The sequence below is a fragment of the Cinclus cinclus genome, chromosome 10, assembly GCF_963662255.1.
Source record: "Cinclus cinclus chromosome 10, bCinCin1.1, whole genome shotgun sequence".
Lineage (NCBI taxonomy): Eukaryota > Metazoa > Chordata > Aves > Passeriformes > Cinclidae > Cinclus > Cinclus cinclus.
In genome coordinates, this window is record NC_085055.1 from 14,967,177 (window position 1) to 14,994,420 (window position 27,244).

Consider the following 27,244-nt stretch of genomic DNA (forward strand, 5'->3'; position numbering starts at 1 on the left):
ATGCGGACCCGGGCGGGGCGGTGACAGCGCCGCTGGCGAGCGGGACAGCGGCCCCGGCCCGGTCACCCCTGGCGGGCAGGGCCGGGCGGGGCGGGGCAGGGCAGGGCAGGGCCGGGCCGGCGGCCGCTCCCCGCCGCAGTGCGCAGGCTCCGGCCCCGCCGCCGGGGCAGCGCAGGCGGGCGGGCGGAGCGCTGGGGCCGCGGCCCGGAGGCTCCGAGAACGGCGCTGCCCTCCCCACAGCCGGGCAGCGGCCCCGGGCCGCCTGCGAGGGACGGAGGGCGCGGCGGGACGCGGAGCTGCTGGGCTGCCCCAGGGCTCCGCTTGCCCTTCAGTCTGTTTCCTCCCAGCTGCTACAGTAACCGCGGCCCTGCTTGTCACAGCATCAGAGGGCTGCCCATAAAAACTCACTGCGATTTCCTTGAAGCAACTTTGAAGTAATTTTGGACACTTAAACAGCAATACTTTATAAAATGGGAAATACTGGCCTGTATAGAGTAAGGTACCACGTGCCTGACAGGTAAATAATATTATATCATTTTATAAGAGATCATTTATTTTTACAGTGTAGAGATTAAATAAGCCTCCATTTAGCCTCTCCTGTTTGAGGACTTGGACTGAGTTGTCTCCAGAACTCGAATTTGTCTGAAACTTTGTCACCATCTTGGACTGGGAACAGAAACCAAGTAAATCAAATCTTGTCCCAACAATGCAAGCCACCGATTCAAATCCAAGCATTTAATTCCCTCCAGTCCCTGTTATCCCATTATATAATGGAAACTGGAAGGATCCATCCCGTACTGTTGCTATATTGTGTGCAAGATAGTGAAGATGTAAAACTTAGTCCAACTGCTCGCTCATCAGGATTCTCAGGTTCTGCCATACTTAAGACTGGCTTCAGGACCTGAGAGAAAGTAGAAGCTTCATACGTAAAAAAAAAATCTCTTTAATTTTGATTTAGTTTTCTTACTGATTAGCTTTTGTTAACAACTTTATTAAATGTCCAGCTCCAGAACAAGTGAACATTTACCACTGATGAAAAAGGAGTACAAATCAAAGGAAAGATACATAAGGAAATGCAGTACAGTAATGAGAAATCCCATAGTGGACTAGCCAGCTCTTTATTGTTTTCTTAATACAATATTTTATGAAAAGGTTAAAAAAACTCAACCAATACCTGTTTAGTCCAACCGCGAAACTCAGCACATATGCAGACCTAATAATGACAGGACATTTCTGCTTTCTATTGCAGGTTTGTTCATACAACATGGTTTGTAAAAGTTTCTGCTAAGTAACAGAACAAATCTACTGCATATATTTAAAGATAATTCCCACAAAAAAGTTTCATCAGTTTAATCAGTATTCATTAGTTACCAGACATTATCACAGGCCTTTACTTGCTCTGAAGTCAATGACAAGACTCTCATTGGCTCCAACAAGAGTTAAGCTCTCCAAGAATAAGGCAAGGATGATAATTTCTGTGCAGTTTGGAGTCCAATCCGACAGGATTGGAATGCACCTTGAGACTTGTATGACTACATTTAAGTAACACCCACAAAAATCAAAGTGTTTCATAATTGGTTCTGAAACAACGTATGTAGAACAATGCAAGTTCTTACTGTGCTATGGAAACTAATACAAATGAAGCTTGATTCATATGGGTTTTTCCAAGCAATACAAATCTATGATGTTAATTTGTTAATGAACATGTTCTGAAAACGGTGTTCACCATAAATAATTCATGTGTTATGAAACTGAAGAAAATCAACTAATATAAACACATTAATAAAAGATAATTGATGAGTACATTTGTGCATACAATTTTTCTGATACTAAGTTTCAGACTCTGTAAACTGAGAGGCATTCATTGTGCTTAACATGGCAGAAAGTTAGATTATTTTATTCTGTTCAGTCCTCTTCCCATCAAACATGCAAACACTGTCATCACCATTTTTGGCTTCACTTCAACCAGATCATCTGGGAGAGCATAAATACGAGCACCGATTTTTCGAGCAACTGAAATGGCATACCTTGGAAAACAAGAGAAAGCAAATACTGTTATTTTTCTGGCAGCTACTAGTATGTTAAAATTCACAACAACAAAACCAGATTTCAATAGCAGGATATGCCTGTCTAACAGTACTTAGGCTGTAGAAAATGGACATTACAGTAAAGAAAGCATGTTCTGGCAATTGTACTGGCAGATATTTTGCTGCTGGTTGTCAAAGCATTTATTTTGGTCAAAAACAATATGAGGTGTGGCAGACTATTAAGAAACCAATTACAGTGCAGTGGTAGTAGGTCATATCAGGTGTGAATTTGAGTTCATATTTTAGATACACTAATATTAGAATTAATAGTCTATTCAAAAATCAATTAACATTAGTGTTATCTTTCTCTTAACTAATCAGTAAATCATGCATTACACCATGAATTCATGCATTTCCTGCATTTCAGAAAAATAAGAAGCATTCATTTAAAACTTACTTGGCATTATTCAATTTGTCTTGGTAAGAAAGGTCTTCTCTCTTGACCATTTCTGGACGAACTGCTTTTGGTGCAATGGCATCTATTAAATCTAGGACAGGCAAGCTAGTGCTAATTGATTTGTCCTAAAGGAAAAAGACTCACAAGATTAGTTTAAGGAATCTACTTTGATTACTCCGTCTTCAAAATGCAAAAAACCCTATAGCACATCTTGCATGTACACTGAAAGACAGAAGCCTGTTTTCCTACTTCATAGTGTGAAAGTTTTCCTCACCCTTTATGAATTTTGTAATGTTCTTTTCTGCAATCAGTATTATAATGCTCACTGTGCTGGTATCATTATTTCACAAATGATTTAAATTATTTCATCAAACTTCCCTCCTTAAGCCCTAAGGAAGGAAGGGAATTTTGACAGTAGTTCAAGGACCAGACTTTGAAGACAACAAAAAGATCCTTACAGGCCCCCATACATATATTTGCCTCGTTTCCTTGCCATGAACTATTTTCTCCATTAGTTTGTGGCTCACTGTTTTTATAAGTTTTTAACTCAGACGGTGAGCACTCTGTGTTTCATATTTAATACACAGAGATACTTAAAAGAGCAAGTCCTGTTGCTGCAATCATTCCATGCCAACTGTCTGGGCACAGAAGGAGCTGCTGATGCCAAAGAAAGCACAGCCAGTGCCAGTGAGGCTGGCTCAGACCCTACAGTGAGCACAAGCCATGGGGCACAGCCGCCTTTGTCACCAGATCAGAACTATGACTGCCAATTCAGGGAAGTCCCACAGAGCCATCATACTGATTGTACATCTAAAAACACTAATATAGTTCTGTTCAAGGCATTAAATGCATGGAGTGTATCCCCAAGGCCGTAAGACACCTTTATCATTTTCACTATTTGAACTAATGGCAATACAATAAAACTTGGCTTTCATAGTCCACAGTGAAATATAAGGCACTTTTGCATTCTCTGTGGTCTGCTTGCCATAGTAATCCCCAAACCCAAACAGTGAAAGGCAATATTTATGTGAATGTTGTAAAAAATTAGTAGTAAAAAAACCCAAATACTGAGTAGCATCACTTTACATCAGTACCTCCTTACTGGTGAACCATCAGTTGAATTATCTTAAAAACACCATTTGAATGACCTTAAAAACACAATCAACATCCCCCCAAAAACACAGGCACACCAAAGGCATGATACTGGGGCAGATTATTGTCATACGTTTAACTTATTTATTACTTCCATTAAAATGCTTCATGTAGAAATAAGAGTAGCAGCAACATCTCATAAGAAAATGAAGGGGCCTGAGTTACCTTCTAGAGTGAAAATGAAATATTTTTACTTAATTTCTTAATTAATAACACGTACCTAATTAAAGTACATAACATAGTTAACTCTCAAATATGTAACTTGTTAGGTTCTCCTGCTTTGACCCACAGACACTGCTTCAGGTTATAAAATAAACCTGAACAAGAATGTTACATTTGTGTGCAATTATTAATCAGCCATTTCTAGAACAAGATATTCACACAGAACAACACGTCTGACATACATACGGCTTCTTTCTTTTTGAACACTTCTGTGGAAGGAAAGCTTCCTTTATCAGTGTGCTCTTATTTGCTGAATGGGGACAGCTCCCGTTTTCCCCCCGCCGCTGCACATCAGCAGTGCCACTGATGACACAAGGTGTCGCTGGTTACCGCGGGCTCTCTCTCCCGGCTCTGTCGCACCTGAGAACATCCTTGGAACCAGCTCCTAGAAGTGCTCATCTACCCCCAGTATTTCCAAAACTCTTTTTCTTGCTTGTACAAGCATGAGCGTGCCTGTATCCAAAAACTTGGACAATATACGACAGGCCTGAACACTGCTAACTTCACACAGAAGCTCCTTTGAAAGTTTAAACTTCTTTTCTTTGTTGTTGGGCTTTTTGTTTTGGATCCTACTGCAGCTATTATAATTTCTTTTATTTGCCAAGAGATTTGTAAAATACTTTTGAAGATTCAAAGACTGTCAGAAATATTTCCATAAGCAGTTTTTCTAGCTGATGGGAGAGCCACTATTAAAATGAAATTGCTAACAGACCAGGTTAAAAATCTCAGGTTTTATTATATGTGGAAGGAAAAGTAAATAAAATTTATTACCTTGAAACTTATAATTGAAGTTTTCTTATTTGCTTTTGCAAGTGTCTGATTCACCCACTTAATAATAATTTCATCATTTACTTTTTCGCCCTCTCCTAGGTCAGATAATACATTCAAAGTATACCTTCAATAAAGAGAACAAGAGCCCAAGTCAAAATGAGTGGTGGAATTCAACTTAAAAACTATAAGCAAAGGTAAAATATTACTTAATCACAGTAACAATGCCAAATACTCCTCTAAGGTACCCTTTGGGTTTTACAAATGATTACTCTCACAGAAAGATACACAGAATCAACATGCATTGAGTTCTTTTTACTTGCTGCAGGATTTATAATTTTAGTCACAGTTTCTAGTTTATAAGGTTTTAATTGTCACTATAAATTGTGGTTTCAATCACTGCACAGTATGTAAAATTACAAAACACATGTACAATTCTATCTTTGAGAACAGGGATATTTAGATATACAGGGCTATTTAGAGATTGCTCTCTACAATACCAATTGGGTGACCTGAACTCTCCTCTTAATTTGCCTTGAAATACAGACACACATGCACACACACACATATACATCTATCACACACTGCTCCTAACTTACCTTCTCATCAGCTGCCATACCAAAGCCAAAGTCAGAGTTGGATTACCCTCATTTAGATCGTGTCCAGCAATACCAACCAGTGAGAATTTGGCTTTGGTCTTTCCAAGTTCTACTGCATAATTGCAATTCTCAATCTGAAAATAAATGTTGTGTGCAAATAATGAAAACACCTTAATATTTCTGCAATATAATCTTACGTGTATTTTAAATTACTTTGGCTTACTGTTACCTACAGTGAGATCTGAAGCTAGAAAAGATTTCCAGTCTAGCTACACTGTGATTAAAATAACAGTTTTTACTATAAATGCAATTATGCAAGATTCCAATGATAATTTTTTCCACATTTGAGAAAACCAAGTTTCCACTAAGGCAGTGAATAAAATATATTTATATCAAAACTATACTTTGAAAGATACTGAAATCTGTTCTTAAACAGACAGTAATTTTAATTCTCTACATTTCAGGCTTCACAACAATTACAAAAGTAAGTGAAAGCTTGGATTCTACAAGTCTTGCCCAAATCCTCTGGGCAGTATAAAACTGCTCTGGGAGGAAATGTCTCACAGTATAGGAACATCCAGCAACAACAGCCATGTCAAGCCTGAAGCTTTCACTTAGAGATCCAAATCAGGCCATAAATTAAATATTGCCAAATGGTGTCCACATTTAGAAACTGAGGTGATATGTGCTCTATCTGCTATTTATTCTTTGGGATAATATCTGAAAAACAGATTTTCCTTTTTTTTTTTTTTCCCCAGACTCTCCCAGTAGCACAGAAATCTCTACAACACAAACTGCCATCAGCACAATGGAAGGCAGTGAAGCTGGGCTGCTTCCCAGAGCATCCACCCACCTTTTTCATGTTGCCACCCAGTAATGAGTAAGGAGGTTTGTTGACATGGCTCCAGTCAACCGGTACACGTGTCATGTCATACAGTTGGAAGATGATTAAAGCATCAGAAAGGTCACTAAACCAGAGCAAAACAATGTTTTAAAGCACAAAAGCACAGATTGACAATGAAAGTAAGTACCCAAGACTTGTCACAGTGTAATTAAGTTGCTGAAAAATTCCAGACACTTAAATAAAAATTGGTGCCATTCTGTAAAGAAACTAACCTATATTCTATTGCTTGATTCTGCAATTATATCCACCAAACTGCATTTAATTTCATTATTTTCACAAATCTTAGTGAAGCAAGCTCAGCCACCAGCATCAATTAAATAATTACTTTCATAGGGCATACATAGACAAAATAGCTGCTAAGAGTTTTAATTTATTGATACAGTTTTAATTCTCCAAGGACTTTCCCAAATGTTAAATACTCATGCTTTATCTGCAGATGCCTACAGATGTATCCTGCTAAAGAAAAATCAAAACTAACAAACTTATCTTGCAAAACAAGAATAGCAGGAAAAATATTATTTTCCCATTATATGCTGCATTACTGATAATCCTCATCAGCTGCTTCATAAATTAAATTCTCCACATTAAGCTACCTACAGATCACTTTGCAGAGTTCAGAAAACAGAAATAATGAAACCAATTTGTATATATACATACAAGCAGGTGTTACCATTTGCTCCCTCAATCTCATCTTTTATTAACAGGATTTGAATCAACTTCTGGTATAATGTGAAGGTGCCCAGAAGCATCTAAAAGTTTTTATAAAGCCCTTCATCTGAGGAAATACTACACTGCAGAACTTCTTACAGTCTGCTGAAAAAATAAAAATTATGCATCATAAAACACAATTATCTCAGCTTTTAAAAAGATGTAATTCAAATGTACAAGTGAGTGAGGGGGGATGATTTAAAACATCTTAGGTTTTCTAGTTTATCTAGATTCTGACTAGAATATTCAAGTCAGATACTGCTTAATGTGGTCCTACAGACCAGTTTTGAAGTGGAAACCTGGAAATCATTATTCTAGTAGAAATACAACTTCCCATCTTTCCTTATTTCTTCCCTGTCACCCAAGGGAAGTCAAATAATTCTTTAAAAAAAAAAATCTTACCTGTATAAATGATTAACATATGGGCTTACACCCAGTGAATTCATCCAGTTTCTGAAAGTCCTTTCTTCCTTACTTTCTCCTATGGTGACAAATATAATTCTATATAAGTTATTGGAGAAAACACTTTATTAAGCAACGTTTAAATGCTTCTCATATCCCTCATATCCCACCCCCTCCCACCCCAAAATGGGTTTGTAATTTCCCAAACAGTAGTCTAGACTACAAGGCAATCATATCCAATTCAGATTTGCTCAGTTCCTGGCACAGGGCAGGGGCACTACAGGGAGTAGTACTATCAAACTACATTTATCTGATTAAATACAATTTGGTAAAATACAGAAATAACTTTTATTGTATTTCACACAATTAATATATCATGGTGATGATTTATAATAATTTCCTGAAACTGAAATGAGTGGAAATTGCATTCAGAATTACCATTAGATCTGTTTTAAATGACTTTTTAAATTAAAAGTCACTACTAACACACGGGGCACTACAACTCCACTCTCCCCTCACAGAAGTTGACAGTATTAATTTGCAAAGGGGCTCCCAAAGAATCAGATTTCATTTTTTTTTTTTAGTTCTTTGCATAGAAAACGTGGAGAGGCAGTGTTGCATTGGTTAAATTTTTGAAGCTATTTATACTGCCAAGGGGGCCAGTTATCCTCACAGTTTTAACCAGCAATTCTACTTAACAAGAGCTGCAGAAAATTCATTAGGAAGTAAATCCTGACCTTCACTTTCCTGACTTAGATTGCTTTTATTATTGCAATCATGAGTCCTAACCTAACATTCTTTCTCTATAAAGTAACACTTGCAATAGTTGATTTTCTACATACAACACTACCTAAATTTTAATAATGTGTTTGTGGTTGTCTAATGTGAATCAGTGCTGCATAAGCTATTTACTTTGCATCAAAGAGGAGCATTTGAGAAAATATTTAGCCTGAATATGTGAGTTGGAATAACGTCATAACTTTGTTCTCCTGGGTTGATAATCCACAGTTAAGAAAACAGGGATGACACTGAGGAAGGAGAAAACCTCTCCAAACAACGAAAGAGCAGATTTCTCCAGATTGAAGCATAAATATCTAAGCAAGATTTTTCTTTGCTGTTTTCATTTTCTCCTTAGAGGGTAACAATACCGCAGTTGTCTAATGAGGTTTATATAGCATGAAAACTCTCATTTAATATTGCAGTTCTAGGCTAATTACGGAATAATGAATGTTTTTGTAAAATTAAGCTACTGTGTAAACATCTATTTATCATGAGACTAGAAAGAAAATCTCTTTAACATTATTTTTCCATGCCTAGACCTATGTCATAACATTGATTTTTAGATAGAAGTTACCATTTTAATCTAGGTCTCTTACCCTTTTATATAAAAAGTTCAGGACTTCAGAAATTTCAGCTGTAGTTTACAGTTTCTAACAGAGTAAGTTTTACTTTAAAAGTTTCAGCCACCTTACCAGATTCTTTCCAGTTATTATGAAATAGTTCATATTCATCTTACTGATACATTTTCTAAATTACTATTTTTTTCATAAGCAATACAAATTAGTGTTTGTTTCAAATATTTACTTGTAAAAATAACCAAAGAGCCACTGATGAAAGAGAAGAAACAAAGAAAAATACTTTTCTGCCAGGTCATCAGAGAGCTTTGTTTCACATATTTCTTGCCACATTAAAATTTAAAAGAAGAATCACACTTTGTGACAGTTAATATCAGATTTTCCATTTAAAAAACAATCATAACTCAATAATGATATGTAATTTAAGTTTATAAAGAGTATCTTTGAGATTATAGTATTTTGAAGCAAGTGCCTTGTGCATTTTTTTAAAGGATTTTATGGTTACTGAGCTTTGAGTTGATTTGCAGTACCTAAAATACTGGCTGCAAAGTGCTCTTAGGAACACTTGTCCATTGCAGAGACAGTACCAAGGTTATTTAGTGAACTCTTACTAAACAGCATAGCCACAAAAACAGATACTCAGCAGCTGCACTCAGACTGAGGATTTTAAAATGCTTGCTTAACATTGTCAGGAGAATCCAAAGTAGCCAAGCAGAAGCAAGAGCATGCAATCTGGGCAGGACCCTTTTGGGAAACAGGAGTCCAGGAACTAAACCCAGCATACAAGATTTAATATGCCACTCTAAACAAATCCCTTTATCATGCAATACATGAGTGTTAATAAGTTTTCCAGATGGCTGAGAACTGACCAATTTTTTCTCTCTATTCTTTTATTCAAAATATACCTTGTGATCCTATCAGGAGCATATCTTCTGCTGAGTGGTGCAGCAGATAGCCAAAATCATTGGAAAACTGCAGAAAGGGGGCAGAGCTACACAAAAGAGAGAGGAGCAAATTTGGTAGTATCCTTTATATTTATTTCCATCTCTTTTTTGAGATCATTACACTGTGGAACTGAGTAGAGAGTAGCCATAGGGAAGGGATCAAGAATCCAAAGAGCTCCAAATATATCTGAGATTATCTCTGGAACACAACTGATCTCAAGATACAGCTGCACCCAAAGTTCAGCCAGCCTGAGTGGGAGTAATTAACCCTCTCATGGCGACAGCCATGAAGGCTCTGAGTAATCTAAGCAACAGCACAGGACATCTACACTGGAGGAAAAGTAGGTAGACACAAGTACCTCCTCTTCCTCCCCAAACGAACTCAGCTTTCTGCATGACTTTGACTCCAAACTGCTGCTTTCCCCACAAGCGAGAGGCTCCTTGGATCAGCAGCAACATGCAAAGGTGGTGCAATAACTGAGCTCAGGAGTGCCCTCTCCACCCCCACACAATATCAAATGTTCATTTTGCTGTGTCAGTATTCCTGAGAAATATGCTCTCTGTCTTTCAGTGCACATCACCAGACATATTATCAGAGCAGATGTCAGTTCATGCACAGCATTACCCGCCTTAAACTAAAGAGGACAGGCACACCATACTGATCAGGTGGGACAGTCCCTGAAAATATGGAATTTATGCAGGAAAATGAAGACTTTCAGGAAGCTCTACTCACCACACATGCCTACAGCTTGACATCTCGGTTCATAGAAAGCCCTTAATGGCTAAACCCCCCAAAATACCTGTATGGCATTCGACTTACTGCAACCTCTTGCCCTCATTTTATATGCTGTGGGGTTTTTTTCCTTCTCTTTTACTTATGATGGCATATTAAAACAATAGAAAAATGTAAGAACAATGCAAAAAATCAACCAGAAAAGGACAGAGATGATAAAACATTAGGGAAAAACAAGAACAAAAAATTGCAGAATAAACACTATTATGGAGTACAGAAAAGTACTAAATACAGTACCTACATTAGGAGGGGTCAAATCTGCATTTCATGAAGCAAAACAGGAAAGCATTATAAATTATGAGTCAGATTTCAACAGACAATCTATGATGAAACTATAAAGAAATCAATGCCGTATTTTAAATCACTAGCTTGAGAAAACATCAGTATAAACACAGGACTTAATGGAAAACAATACATTAACAGGAAGAAAACATTAACAACATTGTCTTTGGGGTGAAAGAACTATTTTATGGTTTAGATCTACTTGACACCATGGAAATTATTATTTGAGGGCAAAAAGGAGTCATCTACTTTTCTTTGAACAGATAACATTGCCATGATTATCCATCTCTAAAACATATACTGTAAAGAGTAAGTTAAATTTGGCCAGTATTTACAATTACAAAATCATAGTCTAGCATTCAGCTGATTGTAACTTTTTAAACTGGTTTGGCTGAGACTTTTGATCTCATCTAAATGTTTCAGGAAAGTCCAAAAACCAATTCAACTGTTTTTTTCCCATGCCACTGAAAACTCTTCCAAATTTAACCAAGTTTTCAGTATTTCAAATCACACCAGCAATTTTATCTTCAAAGCAGAGAAGCTGAACTGAACATATTCCACCTTCACATAGCTCCTGCATACATTCCAAGAGCTGACATTTCTAACAAAACTGAAGCAGAGGAAGAGCAGACCTTTCCTTCAGTCATTTGTCCTGGCCAGCAGGGACTGCAGTGACTGGGGATATCACAGCTGAAAAGGGAAGACAATGTCCTGTGCTCTACAACCTCTATCATATCACAGCTGGCACCCAGCTGAAGCTAGAAGAGCAAGAAGCCTGAAACAGGAATGCTCTGAGGGCTACAAGATTTGTGACACAGGGATGCAGCAGCACAGACAAATTATGACAAAACAGGCAAAGGAAGATGGACTCACCTAGATGGAAAGGAAACCTGATAGGAACAGTAAGAGGAAGGCACGAGAAGGCAGTGCAGAGGACTATGTGAACATTGCTGATGATTCTCCCGAGTGCAGCACCCCTGATTCTCACATTCCTTTGAGATCAGTGAACAACTGTGAAATACACTGGCAGGAGCCATTCCATTATCTTAGATTAGCTGGTCCACAGCAAGGGCAACAGCCAAAGATTGTTACCAATTATCCCTTTATCTCTAGCATTAGAGATCTGAACTGTGCAGTTAAAGGCCAAAGTCCCTGATAGGTAGGATCTATACAGGCTGTTGATGATGTAGATTGATACAGGCTGCTGATACAGAAGCCTTTTTAAAAAATACGTTTCCTACTTTAAAAGGCAACAAACTAATGCACACACATACATATACAAATGCACTATGTGAAAAATACTTTTAAAGACTATTACAGTTGCATAATATGGCACTGCAAAGAAAAGCTAGAATTTGTACATCAGCTAAAATATAAATAGCATGGAAAGAAGCACGGGAAACTGAAAGGAAAGTAGGAGGACAGTTTTTGCTCCTGCAAATGAATGACAGAAGGTTATTCAGGAATAACCATTTGGTCAGGCTAACACAAGTGAACAGTATACACACCACTGGGGTTTTCCACTAAGGCTTATATTGGCTGCTAGTAAGTAAACACAAGCACCAGCACACAGGGATTCTATGTCACAACCTAGAAGGAGAAATCACTAATATTCTTATCTTCAGTATAGTTAGAAAGTTGAGTACCTTCTAATAAATTGAGATCATAAGATGAATTGTCAGGCTTGTGCAGGGCCGGATATGTGTTAAAGAGATTTGCAACAAAAGCCAAATTGAGCTTAGGGTTGCCTGCAACCACATCAGCTGGAGTTACAAACTGTCTGCAGCCCAATTTATCTGCCTGTTGGAGCATGTATTCAGCCCTCCTCAAGTCATTTTTATCCTAAAAAGAAAAGCAAACAAAAGTTAATTTACAGTTAAGTCTGTTACTAGATTTTACCAAATTGTCAGGGTAAGGAAATCTTTAAATGACCCATGTCAATTCCTCCCTCATTCTGCCAATGCCTTAACCAGCTCTTACAGCCCATGACAATTCCCCTCTGCCTTCTACTGTCCTTCACTTCTGTGGCTGTCAGCACAGCATTCCTTAAGAATCACAGCAACTGCAGCCAAGAGTGTAGAGATTATATTTCCATTTCCAGGTTGTTGATTCCCATATTGTGTATCCTTGTACATATACCGAAGGTTGACCACCACTGCTTTAAACTGATATTCTCAAAGCACAGTAATTCCAGATGATGCCCAAAACCATCAGGAAGAGTTTGACTGCTTCAAACTTGCTTTCTTTTAATGTTTTTCCTCTTAATCATCATAAGTTGGCAACTTACGTGTTTTGCTCACTGGTCCTTATTAGTAATATACTGGTTCATTACAAAATGTGATCATATGAACTGTAGGAAATTACATGGAAAAAATTAACTTCTACCCTTTCTCACTCTTGAAAAATCCAAAACAAGAGTAAACAAAGTAAACAAAGAATTTAAGAGAACTAAGCATGAAGAGAACTAAGCATGGAAGCAAATAATCTTGCATGTGGATTTCATTATTATAATGAATAACGAGATTCTACTTTAGATTCTGATTGATTACAGGCATCTCAGGCATGCAGTTCAACTTTGTATCAAAAGCACTCTTAGAATAATCCTTCCAATAGGTATTATGAAGCAGCCAGATGAGTGTTTTCCCATCCATGTAGGCTGGGTTTAGATCCTCTGTCCCTTTACGACTTAAAGCTTGATGAAACACTTGAAACACTTTCCTGCTGGTTATTGGGAGGGTTGATGTGTTATTTCTAAATGCTGTTTGGTTAGAGGAAGGAACAACAGCTCATGAAGTCTATTCTTCCTTGTCTGAATTCCAGAAGAGGAGAACTGAGTGGGATGTTCTAATATTCATGTTGGATGACCCAACTGAAAACCAATATACACTACTCCAAGTAAAACATAGCTCCAAACTTTTGACTGCAGGATGCATTATCTTGTTTCAGCAGCACTGTAGAACTTACTCAAGTTTTTGCTCATTTAAGCTTTTGAAACACCAAATAATCTGGCTCATTTTTTGCACACATTAGGAAACAACAGAGGATTCAGGGATAACCTGGTAACCAGAATGTTGGATACATACACAGATGTCTCAGATAGTTCCAGTCTATTTTTACATTTTTGGACACTTACATGAAATCCTGTAAAGTCAATTTTAATGGGCAGTTGTTCAAGGTCATCTCCTTTGGGTGCAATCTGATTTAACAGATGGTAGTACGCTCTTGAATCCTAAAACAAACAGCATAATACTTAAAAAAAAAAAAAAAAAAAAGCTAGTATGTAGCCTTTCCTACTAGTCCAATCCAAAAGCCATAAGAGTCAAAAATACAGCAGCCTAATTTCAGTGATTGTGGATGAGGTCATACAGCCATTTTACTACCCTGTTTCACATAGAACTTACTTAACAAGATGACAGAGAATAGGAATATCTGCTAATTATCCTGGACAATGCTAGCTAAATTTATTTTGCTGAACATCAACTAGACTGTTGTAATTAAGATATTCAGGGAAATTTATGTGGCCATCTGCAAAAAGGATCAATTTTGTAGTAACAAACTGGAAGAAAAAATAAACCCCAACCAGTTCTAAAATATTTACTACTTCTCTTACCACCACATAATACTTGTACCATAGTAGCTTTTTTCATATAAAACCCTAGTTACAATCTGCTTTAATAACAACCTTCTTAGTAGCATTTGAAAATATGTAACTTACAATTAAGGACATGGTTTTCTCCAATGAGAGGAGGTCTAACCACCTTAGGAAATCTTCTTCCTTTGCTTTCAGTTTTAAGAAGTTGCTGTGTTCTCTTGTCAAGTGGGCTACTAAAATGCTCTGCATGCCTTTGCAGAATGACTGAAGAGAGAGTTATGCAGCTCTGCCACCTGCCCCAAGAAACCTATCTGCCCCAGTGTCAGTCAGCTGATGCACCAGCAAAGCAGTGACTAGCAGTTATTAGGCAGCTAATAGGGTGGTGCAAATTACCCTAAATAACTCTAATAGCCATCTTACAACATTAGAACCTCCCTATCAGCTCGTTGGAAATGTTCACTTCACACATGTGTGATATGATAATACAGGGGATGAGCAACTAAATACAAGAGATCAAAACAATGCTCTTTCAATGTTGAAAAATGCAGGATAAACCTAGAGCCAGAGAAAACAGATTACTATTTTAGCTAAATTCTTCTGATCTGACAGTTTTTTTCTACGCATTGTGTGTTTTAATACCACTGTGTTCAATTATGAGAGCAAGTAACTACATACCTTAATGTCTTGGCTGAAGTTACTGATTTTCTGCCACCCTGCATTGGCCAGATGGTAATTCACCCAGCGTAGCAAGAGATCTTCTGGGGAAAGCTTCATTAACTGATCCAGCTCTTCCCCTTCATTTAGCAAGGCAATAAGAGCTAAAAGCAAGTTTGAAAGAAAGCTGAAATCACTGCTATTGTTGTCTGAGCTAATTCCAAATGGCTGGCATTGCTATAGGTGGCATTACTCTTACCTTCATTTCTGGAGATCTCAATATCAGCAAAAAGGCCAACTTTAATGATCTGCCACAAGAGTCCTAACACCAAGTGTGGTTTTCCTTCTTGCAAATCTTGTGATCCAATATTGACAACTGTGCAGCCAATGGCAGATGCTGAGTTCAGAGCCAGATTTAAGTTTTCCTATTTGGAATATCATCATTTAACAAACTTGTGAGATTGTTCATATTAAACTTTGGAAGAAATAATGCATTAGTTCAATGGCGTCCAATAGAAAACTGCACTCTGGAAGTTTTTTGTGAACTACCTTGCATCTTATCAAAATATAATGAAATAATGACAGTGTTTAATGTGGACCCACCAAAAAATTGTGGACCACCTTCTGCAGCTGGGATTACTGAGGAATACTTTAATCAAAATACTTTTTCCAATTCTTAAGTATCATTTATACAAATTAAACAATACTGCTCAAAATATCCTGTGCAGGATACTACTGACATCACTGTCATCCCATCTTAAATTTTACACATTTATTCAAGCAATTGTTAAATTGTAAGTGAATGAAAAGCATAAGAAAATCACAGCAATTCAAAACCCTGACACTCAAACTAAAGCTAGTGATTGTCAAAGATATTGACAAAGATTCCAAGAAAAAAATAGCTGGCAGCTCTCATCTATGTTATTATTTTCATGTGTCTTATTTTACTATCTACAGAAGCAACATAAATACATGCAGTATCATCTTTGCTGAGAAATCTTAAATAATAATACTTTAAATAAATAGAGATTACAAAACCTACTTGGAGGATTTAGAATATAGTGTGGTTTAACTTTTTATATTTTAATGTCACTATCTAAAGTGAAAAGTCTGCCATTTAACTGAGGCTTTTCATCATCACTTTTTTTCTCATTGAGCCAGTAACTTACAGATCTACTTTCCTTTCCAGATCTATTTTCTTAAACCCAAAGGAAGTTCTTAAAAATGGTTTCTGTCAAACTTTTCCATTACTTCATACATAATTAAAAATGGAACTCCTCGTCTTCTGTCCAAGTTGCTCTCCAGGATTGAAAGAGCATCATCCTATCATAGAGTATACAGCCATGCAGATACTTTCTGCACTGCTAAAATACAACCTGGCCATCCACTCAAAGTCTCAAATTATTTTCTTCGGGTACTCCGTAAGGCAAAACAAAATTAGCTAATAGGGCAAGAATTAAGGAAAGCAAGAAAGAACTATTTTTTTTCTGCAAATCATCTAAGAAATAGGAGAATGCAGTAGAGTTTGTTAGAAAATATAATCTCATGGTTAAGGATTTTTTTTTATTACATATAATTTTTATTTTTTTCTCCAGCAGGAGAACTGTCATTAAAACAGACAAATATTTTGCTTTTTCATTTGTGACAAGTTCCTATCCATGCAGTACTTACAGAGATAGTGAAAGGAGTGAGTTTTTTCTTATTAATAGCCCTTTCATCAATTGTATCTGGTTGTGAAAAGTTGATCATTTTGCTAAGGAAGAAAAGTCAAGAGTTTATTCAAATTTCCATTACTCAGAAAACATATTATTTGATTATAAACTACTGACAGTAAACTAGCTGCAAATATTTCTTTTAGAAAATTAAAAAAAATATTTTAAAAAATCTTTTCTCCCTCATTAAATAACTGCACATTCATTCAGAATTCCTCAGATATGTTGCATTTTCCTTTTATAATTAACAGATCATATCTTTAACTGTTAAAGAAAATTCTTGAGAAGATTAAAACTGTAAACCAAAGTAACTTAAATGGTCTCCACCAAAAAGTTGTAGCATAATCAGTGTATTTCTGCACTGCATTTCTCTAGTACCTTTTATCTACATGATCTCAAAGACTAATTCACATCAATACTAATAAACTAATCCCTTGTTACCATGGTATGTGATTAAGTACTAGTAATCCACTTTAACTAGAAAGTTGCAGCAGACTAAAGTTAAGAGATCTACTATATGCTGTCTGTTTTGCCATGGATTTAATTCAGATTTCTGTTCCTGCTATCCCATGATTTAATGACTATAATTAGTAACTTTTAAAAATACTTAAATTAGTCAAATTTCCTAATTATTTCAAGTAATGAATTTATGAACTGTTTAATGATCTGCTTTATAAACAATCTGCACATATTTGGCACATATAACTATGAGTCTGAAGTGCAAAACCGCTTCTATAACATATGCAGAGTTATAGAGAAAATATGCTAAAAATCACATTTCTATGGGCAAACAGATTTTCCCCATCTTGCACCTGGACTAAAATGTTTAAGTGTGGAGTCTTCATGTTAAAGCCAGTCTAAAGTCTTCTAATTCATGTCCCTGTGATCAGCATTTAAACTTTGAGATTAATTTCTTTTCTTTCTCATAGCCTTAGACTCACCAAAGAAGGATGCCATCTGCAAGGGATTTAAACAGACTGGCATCTGATGGGTTCATGGGTAGGAGGTGCTTACAGTCTGGGTCATCTTGTAGAGCTTTATTTATCCAATTAACAAAAGCAACTTTTTCTTCCTCTGCAAAGAAAGACAGCATGAAAATAAGATATTAACATTTCCACGAACACATTAACTGCATTAACTTGGGTTAAAGAGGTTCATCTGCAACAAAACCCCTTAGTTTCACAGCGGTCAGTTATTTAAAAAATGAGACCAATGAGAAAGAACACAAAACCAGTAAGGACAGACTGACTTTTCTCCCATTGCACCCGCTAAGTATCTGGTGATTTTCTGAAGGATAACATAAAAATCATAGGAACATCATAGGGAAAGTATCCTCATGGCTGACTTCAAATTCACTTTCTCAGCAATTACAAAGAAAGAAGAGGGGAAAATGTCTCATCTGAAATACACATCATCTCACTCCATGCACTGTTTGTTGAAAACACAGCACTTCATTCAGCCTTCTGCGGGACTTCACAGACTGGCAGCCTTTTGGGACTGCTCTGAACTGCTGAGCTGTCTTTAGCTATGAGAAACTTCAAAAGTTTAATATCTCCATTTCAAATTCTCTTTCATATTCTGTGCATACTTTATTACGATGCATCTAAGAAAGATTATTTGGATAACAGTCAATCAAGTCTCAGTATCCAAGTTCCTAAACAGTACAGATGGTATTCACCTCACCTCAAAAAACACCTGACTCATTCACTTCTTTCATTGTCAGTGGGCAACATTCTGAAATTCTAGAGCACACTTCAGCTCATCATAAATATGATGGCTAGTGAGGCCAGGCCAGGCGAATCGTGCTCTAGTGGGGTTTGTTTCTCTCCACCCAAAATAAAACTGCATCTAAAGAATCATCTCTGATGCCTGACAAGCATCCTTTGGAATGGAGCATATCCCCTGCTTTGAGAATGTACCAGGTATGTCTGGTGCTGGAATCCTACTGAAAGAGAGGATATTGCCACCTTTGGCTAGTCAAGGTAAATATTCCTCATACATAGAACCTTAACACAATTTGGAGCCACATAATTTCCAGACTTAAGTCAATCAAAAAGTTGCAATGTTGCTGATTGCAATATGATCCTAGAAGGTGGTTCACACTCTGGCCAGGAGCTGCAACACAATTAGGCACAATTACCAACTTGAATTACATGCAACAGGGGGAGGTAGAAAGAAACAGATCAAATATTAAAAGCAGCTTCTTCAGTGTGAGACAGTCTATGCAAAAACCATGTAGGAGTGAACAATTCTGTAATGGAAAAGACAGCTGAGGAGGCCAGTCCATCCAGAAAAGATAGGTGGTTGTTAGTGGGGTTTTAGTTCAAGTTTGTTAACACTGTGGAAATAAAAATGAGCATTCATTTTTTTATCTGAATATAGAAATAAGAGTCCATTAGCATATAATGAAGCGAAAACTTGACAACTTTTACTAGAAGTATGCCAAAGGGGCCATTCCTCCCATACAAGATGTCAGTGCTTGTTTTCCTCTTTTGCTCTCACACAGATGTCCAATTTGCCTCCAAGTGCAACTAAGAGTGAAACTAAGCAACAACTGAACAGAGTTAAACTATCACCCACACTTACTTTGTCTATCTCCACATGCTTTTGCTGTGTTAATTTGCTTTCACAGCCAAGTTTACAGTTAGGCTCTGTTTTATCTGTAGTACAAATGAAAGAGTTTTCCTCCATGGAAAATTTGCCCATGTTTATTTACTTCTTACCTGAATAAGAGTGCTGTGTTCCCTCACTAGATATTGCTGATGTTCCTCCAATTGCTGTAATACCTTGCTTTTTGTTTATCGATTTCCGGAATGATTTGCTAACATCTTTGCTTTTCAATTCCTGAATTATCTGAAATTTAAAAAACAGAAAGCATTTTGTGATTGACTGTACATTCAAATACCTGTTAATTCATATAAGTAGTCTAGAGTCAGTAGTTAACCTCACTTTCTTTGATATTTACATAGACTTCGTTCTAAAAAAAAGTCATTCCTGTTTGGCTATCTATATCTATACTGGATATCTAACACATTATTTCACAATGAATACCCCTATTAAGCCATGCTATCTAAAAAAATAGACTTATTAATATCTACACAATTTTTCCACAGATATTTTGGAAAACTGAAGAACACAACTAAAGATACACACATTTTTGATGATGAGAGTATATTTTTCCCACTTATTTCCCCACGTGCTTTGCATGTAAAGGGTTATGACATGACAATTAAACATGTCCTTCCTTTATCAAGCTAATACTATTTTCCACCTGTCTTCAATGTAAACCACATTGGATATATTAGTATGTCCTGGGTTTGCCCAAATACTGCAAAGATCTCAGACTGACAATGAAATAAAAGACACAGTTAATACCTGGAACCAAATATTTGCATGTTTATAATCTCAGAAAAACTAATTCAACAAACAGCCTTCTGCAATTAGCAGCAGTACTCTTAACTTCAAAGCAAAACACAATCATCCCCAAACACCCACAAACCAACAGCCTGATAAGTTCTAGTTTCTTTTAAAATGCACCACTGAGTGATTCCCATTTAGGAAAGGCTAAAGCTTTGAAATCTGCTCAGCGAAAGGGAAAACTTGTACCTCACTCCCAGTAATAAACAGCCTTTAGTATAGAGATTAAGCATAGTGAAGCACTACTAAGAGCATTCAGAGGCTGGTATCTAATTGTCTGCTCTTTTGTCAGAGCAAGGGCTGACCCAACAATATGTAATCCTTCCCCTGCCTCGGAGGAAACAGAAAACAAGACTGATTGCAACTACTGTTCTTTCACATGCTGCTGAAATAAGAACCATCAAATAAACAGAAGTGTGGAAGATAAAAACTAGAAATAACTATATAGGGTATTCTAGGTTGTCACACAAAACTCAAAATAATAGTTATATATAAAAATAATATTTAGCTGTACTACATAATTCTCAATAGATAACAGACAGTAGAGAAACATCCAAAGGGAAGGTCTTACAGAGACAAATTCTTCAAAGTTGATTTTCCCATCCTTGTTGCTATCTGTCACTAAAATGATTTTTTCTACAATCTCCCGGACTTTGTAACCCGGCAAGGGCAGACTTGCTTCTTTAAACAGGTCTTGAAGCTCATAATCACTGACATATCCACTGTTGTCAATATCTGCAGAATGAAAGCACAAGTTGTTATACTTAGGTAAACTTATGCATATTCACATACTAAGGTATGGTAACTGTTAAGAATAAATGAAGCGTGATAAACGCAGTTCTAGGAGATGAGTGGTTTTTCCCTGATATAGATAAGTAAGTATGAAGGAATGCTTCTGGATTAGAGGGCCAACTGTTTAGGACTTGTGCCATCTTGTTATATACTTTCTCAGGAATTATTTTATGATCCCAGAGCACAGATATAACTAGATAGCAAATTTGCAAATAGTGAAGTTCAAGATTTTCCTTTTTTTTTAAGACTCACAACAAAATTATCTATAAACCTTCAAGTCAAAAGGCCATCAATTAATATATCCTTACTGCATATGAAACCATTTGCAATCAGTAAGCTCAAATCTGATGCATGTTGTTATTAGAAGAGCACACTCCCACAAGAAAAACTACTTACACAAGAACGCTGCTGAACTGCATTTTATTTCTTATCCTAGTATCTGATAAACATTTTCTGTTCTTTAAAACTTTCGATTTGGTTTGGCTTACCTGTGAATAATAATTCTGGGATGATCTGTATCTGTTTATTAAAGGTGACCTTCCTTAATCTATTAACTGGTTCTGTTGGAAGCAATTTGAGCTGCCACCTTCACTTACACTTGGCTCTCAAGGCGACATGGCAGGAATGTACAGCAAAGTACCAGAATGCTTTTCTTTTAACAAGAGGTTCAAAATTGTGGAAAGAAATTAATGGTTGTATCATATAAAAATAAATTGAGTATCATTTGTGCTATTCAGCACAGAAACAATCAAAAATATCCTTTGTGCTTTCACCTTTGGCAAATCTCTGTGCAGAAAGCTGTTTTGAATTCATCCTAGTGCAATAAAGAATCATTTTACACACCCATGTTCTTATCCAAAGTAACACATAAATTAATCAACTGCATTACCTGTTCCTATTTTTTTAAATCTATGCATATTTCCATATACTTTTATATATATATATATATATATATGTATGTATGTATGTATATACATATTTATACAAGCAGAATTTGAGCATGTCCAGTAAAATAGCCTTACCTGTGCCTTGGCTACACAATGAAGTATTCTTAAACGCAAAAAATCTGTACCTCATACACAGTATAAATTAAGTCCAATCAAATTTAAGTCCAAAAGAAATCACATCTTGCCTAAGTAAGGCTGGATATAACATCCATAGTTTTATATATTTAATGCTAATATTTTCCATGTTTGACAACAATTTTCAGTGACTTTCATGATCATATTAAATCTCCTGAAAAATGCTAGTTAATAGTATTTTCCCAGCTCTATGAATGATACATTTGTAAGAAATTTAAGAGAACATTACAATTAATCACAAACAGAAACAGATGATGCAGCCACTTTTTTAACTCATCAAGGTGCACCCACTTTTGGGGTTTATTTTTCATTTTTTAGTAGTTAAAAACATTCTTCATATTGTGTCTACTATCAGCACTCAGCCAATAATACCAGAGGGGATGAGTGCCTCTCATTACAGAAGGCCAAGCAGAGAAACAGGCTTTCATCTTCAGCCATAATTAATTGCTAACAGTAATTTTTTGTAATCCATACTACAGTATGTAGCTTCTGTACAGCTTCACAAGGAAGCCACATTTCACTGCAAAAGGCTAAAAACACAGGGTAAAAAAATTAATTTTGTGTTTTTGACAGTATCAAAAGTTCATAAATCAATAGATAAACTTGATGTCTGCATACACATTAATTCATCCACCAGCCTGCAGACTTGTAAGACCACACATAATAACAGGGATGGTCTAACCAGCAGAGGACATGCTCATGAGCTCACTCAGATTACCAGCTATTTTATTTCTCTAGGTTCATCTTTCACTGAGGGTAAGTTTCCATGATGACAAGCTAAGAGTTAAATAAATACCTTCTCTCAGTTTACCAATGTAGCTGCAAGCACTTTATCCATAAAACATTATAAATATGGGGAAAAAAATTAAAATCTAATGATGCTTAATTTTTATGTTTTACAGAAAGCATAAGGAAGAAAATGTTTTCAGTGAGTAGGAGCAGTGCAGACAATTCTTAAAGCAGAAATATGAAAACATGCAGGCAGAGAATGGAGAGAAAGAAGGAATACAGATGGCAAAAACCAAACATATAGAAAAGCTGTCAGGCAACACCAGTGAGTCTCCACCTATGCTAACATCTCTCAGTAGACTGATATGTGTATGTAGTGCTCTTCTCCTTGGTCTGTCATTCCAGCACCTGCAGGATGTAAACTACCTGAGCTATAGATGTCCTGATAATTGTTTAACTGCAACTCATTAATTATCTTCCATAGATGTATCTTACTCGCTTCAGAATTTCTGCTCTTTGTTTGGTCTCAACGGCACCCTGAGTCAATGGGTTCATTGTTCTATTATTTATCAAGAGGTTAGTTCTTTTTATTTTAAACATCCTGACTCTCTACTAGGCATCACATGATACTTGTATTGCAGAACCTGAATAATTCCCTCTTCACTTCTCCATACTACTTATGGTCTTCCAAATCTCTAACATACAGCATCCCAAAAATTTCTTTATCAAGCAAGGATTCCTAATATTTAAGACTTCTTGCCTAAAATGATCCTGTTCCCCGAATCATGACTGATTACAAACATGGTGTGATTTCCTGAGCTGCACAGTTACACATCACCTCTCAGAACTGCAGTAATTAAGAAATAAAGCAGATATGGATATTCACAACAGCAGTGTCATCTGGAAAAAATGGTTAGCTGCTATAAAATTTCTTGCATTTTGTGTGCTTTGATTAATCTGTAAACATCCTGTCAAGCACATAAAACTGCACAGTTATTTATTAACACTGGCTAGCTACAAAAGATCAAAACATCTCCAAGTTTTGTTTACTTAAAACATAATCTGACTGAATAAATGAAATTATTAGTTCACCAAAGCAAGCAAGTAAAGCAAAAACCAAGTGTCAGTAATCTAACATGAAAATATATAACACCTGAAACTTAATCAAATGTTTTTCAGAATTAAGGAGTTCAAAAAAACTGAATTTTGAGACCCATTATGCAGCGTATACAGTAACACAAAAAATTCTATCACCCTGCAAGACAATGTATGTTTTCAGTGCTGAAGCTGAAAGAAATTAACACACAGTTTCAGTGAAAGTAAGGGGCTCTACGTAAACATTCTTTTTACATTTTTTAGATTATTACTGGCAATACAGAGGGAAAACACAGCCCTATCAAAATTAAGTGACCCATAAAGATTTCTTCCATAAATCCTAAACAGTTTTGCAGTGTTAATGGCATCCTTATGATTCCCTTATTTAAAACATACCTATTTTGCCAAATGCTTCTCGTAGCTCTTCAAGCTCCTCACGAGATATAGTAGTTATGTTGTTCTCCATCCTCAGACAGCACAATTGTCGTCCTCAATTGCTAATACCTAATAATAATAATAATAATAATAATAATAATAATAATAATAATAATAATAAAACAGGTAAGATATAAGGCAGGTTGTAATTCCAGACACATATAAGTTACTGATCTATTCAACACCAGGTACCAGACCTGAATGACATGTCCATGCCTGGCACACTTGGAACATAACAAACAACACTTTAGATCAAATACCTAGAAATTATGTTTGCTGTAATAGGGAGTGAAAATTCACAATAGCAGCACCTGTTCACATACATTTGATGTTTTCATTTGCATTGAATAAGCACTGGCCAGCAACCTACCTCCACTGCTTGAGTGGTTTTCCAGCATTAAAATCTCCTCACACTTCAACAAACTGTTTTTGGAAATATTAATTCCTAAGTGAGATACAATGTGATTGCCAAGCAGTGGTTAGTGCTGGGATCTAGTCCTGCAAAGCACTGAGCACTCCAACATTTACACAACATAAATACCAGTGGAACACTTCCAAGTACCTGCCTACAATCCACCAGTGAAAACTGGGGGGCCCTTCCACAACTGCACCAGGAGGTGCCACCTCCTGAACTAACTCTACCACTCTTCTGACACCCTGTTGTCTCCTAACACTGTCTAAGAGCTGAATGAAGGCTTTCACTGAACAAAGATTGGAGTCTGAGTGTGAATCTTTCTCTACTGACCTCCCTAGAATAGCTGAACAAAACTGAAGGCACCTTCACAAGTGTTGATAAACTCCCATGAAAGATTTTGCCTCTAATCAGAGCTTTACTACAACAGGATGATTCAGATTTATTGGTAGTTAGTGCAGCTTTATAAAGAAATCCCACGCAGTTGTCTCAACACACAAGTTTATATTTGCATTTGCCATTTTCCACTGTGCAGCGTCCCTGGCACACACAGAGAAAGTCCAGGGCAGCACAACCCTGCCTGCACTAAGCTCTGAGCAGCACCTGGCTGGAGAAACAGAGAGCACAGGGTGCTACAGGTGGGGTTGTACGGGTCCTAAGCATCTAAGTTTCATCTTTGCTTTTACTTTATAAGCCAAAAGTAGCAAATACACCTCACATAAATATTTTCATCCACGTTGTTCTAAATTTGCCTAAGTTTTCCTTCTGGTTTAGTGCTTTTGCTTTAGAGCGACAAAAAAATATATTCCTAGAATGACCAAGCTCACAATAAATATATTCTGCTATATGCAGCTGCTTCTTCCCCAAAAATCATGCATACCAGCAGAACTGGACTGTTATCCACTGGACAAGACACAAGAAGAGGAAATCTGATTTCAACAATTGGTTTTACCATAAATCATGCTGGATGCCCTTAGGAAACACTCACTGTACCTCTGTTTCCCAGCTTTTGTGGTAAATTTTTCTTCCACAATGCTATTTTAACGGAGTTCTTTAACAACAATGGGTTATTTTAAATAGATCATGTCTACTTTACTTGGGTTAGTATTTTCTATGTCTTCACTAGGACTGTGCCTGTGGGTCACACAGGATATGGCCTTGAGTGTGGGTGGCAAGTTAAGTCTTTTTCCTTCATGTCACTAGATCCTATAAAAGTACTAAAATCCTTCTTACCCATTTTGCTAAGCTTACTAACAGCATGTACCAGTCTCCATACTCAAAAGAAAACAAAATTAAAATATATATTCAGATAAAAATAACCCTTCACACAGGTATTTCTGGAAGTGCAAGTACCTTCACTGTGAGCCTGATATGGTAATTAAAGAAATAATGAACCATGGAAAAAAAATTGGTGATAAAAATTAATTTAAATGCAAATTACCAAGGAAATTTAAATGGCTCCAAATCTAAAAAAAACCGCAAAACCCGAAAAGCAAACAGATGATACTCCTCTGAAATACAGAAATGGCATGACAAAGTATAAGTGAAATATTTAGCTAAGCAAGTATAAAAGACAACAGCAGTTTTGCTGGCACCATTAATGCTTTTAACTATTTACCATTATCATGACTCAGATCTTATCCATTTTTGCAAAGCTGCATGCAATTAGTTTCAGTCCTGCCCTTTTATGATTAATAATTCAGATTTTTCCATCATATTCTATTTAATAAAATAGCAATCTTTGATTTCCAAATATGTTGATTATTTTAGTTACACAGTAGAAACATCTGTTCTTGAATGAGGCAGAAAAATAAAGCTAATAAGTGCTCTAAAGAGACAGCCTTAAATAGCCTATGATATCCCTCCAGGGCAAATTATCTGGTCAATTAAATGGCAACAGTGTTGCAGTCATGGTTCAGGCATTCAGGAGAGACAGAGGTCGAACATTCAGAGACAACACCTTAAATAGTCAGACATTTCAGACAGTTCCAGTCCACAAACAGGGACCTTCTATCTAAGCTAATAAATACCTTGCACACGCAGGTTTATCACCACCCAGGATGATGCAGGGTACAGGCAATTCTGACAAGATTTAGCCTCCAGAGGTACCTGTGTCTTGGACTATGACTGCCTGTTGAAAGGTAAATTCATTTAGAGAGAACATTTCGCTGTACTCTGAGGGTGTTCATACGACACATTTTCTGTAGTCCCTGCCTACATTAAACCACTTCCTGCCACTCCAGAACAGAGTAGGAATAAGCACTGTTTTTATGCTGATGAAGTACCTTTGATCCTCTTTTTAGTACTTGAAAATATGCATAATTTGAACTGACAATATTTATGTAGTCCTAGCCTGCTTTCTATGCCTGGAAGGCTTTTTCAATCTAAAGACAATTCCCTGGACTCTGCTGGAAATCATCCACATCCAACATAAGACAGATACAAACTACTGTTGGTATAATCATGATATTTCTTTGTGTGCAGAGGACTATCTGTGGCTGAGCAACTGTAAAGGATGACGTGAGTAGGTCAAAGAGCAGCTCCTGCCACATTTTTGACCTGTTATCGAAGCTGTCAAAAAAATATAGAGCAGTTAATTGGCAATCAGCCCCAATAGTTGTCTCCATCCATGCAGGCAAGTGGTAATTTCTTTTCCAGTTCTTCATTTCAAATTCTGTGTGCCTCATTTCCACACGCAGCTGCTACTGCAG

At 36.7% G+C, this 27,244-nt stretch overlaps 1 protein-coding gene across 1 annotated transcript; it reads right to left on the reverse strand.

Annotated features, from left to right (window-relative positions):
• Nucleotides 1-1,891: 1,891 nt before the first annotated feature.
• Nucleotides 1,892-24,152, reverse strand: PLS1 (plastin 1). Its single transcript, XM_062499042.1, has 15 exons — nt 24,083-24,152; nt 20,560-20,723; nt 19,295-19,424; nt 17,513-17,645; nt 16,531-16,612; nt 15,119-15,284; nt 14,881-15,023; nt 13,747-13,842; nt 12,260-12,455; nt 7,240-7,318; nt 6,079-6,193; nt 5,226-5,359; nt 4,630-4,753; nt 2,485-2,609; nt 1,892-2,027 (listed from the first exon to the last, which is right to left on the reverse strand). Exons 1-15 carry the CDS (start codon nt 24,150-24,152, stop codon nt 1,892-1,894), a joined length of 1,893 nt encoding a protein of 630 aa, XP_062355026.1.
• Nucleotides 24,153-27,244: the final 3,092 nt, after the last annotated feature.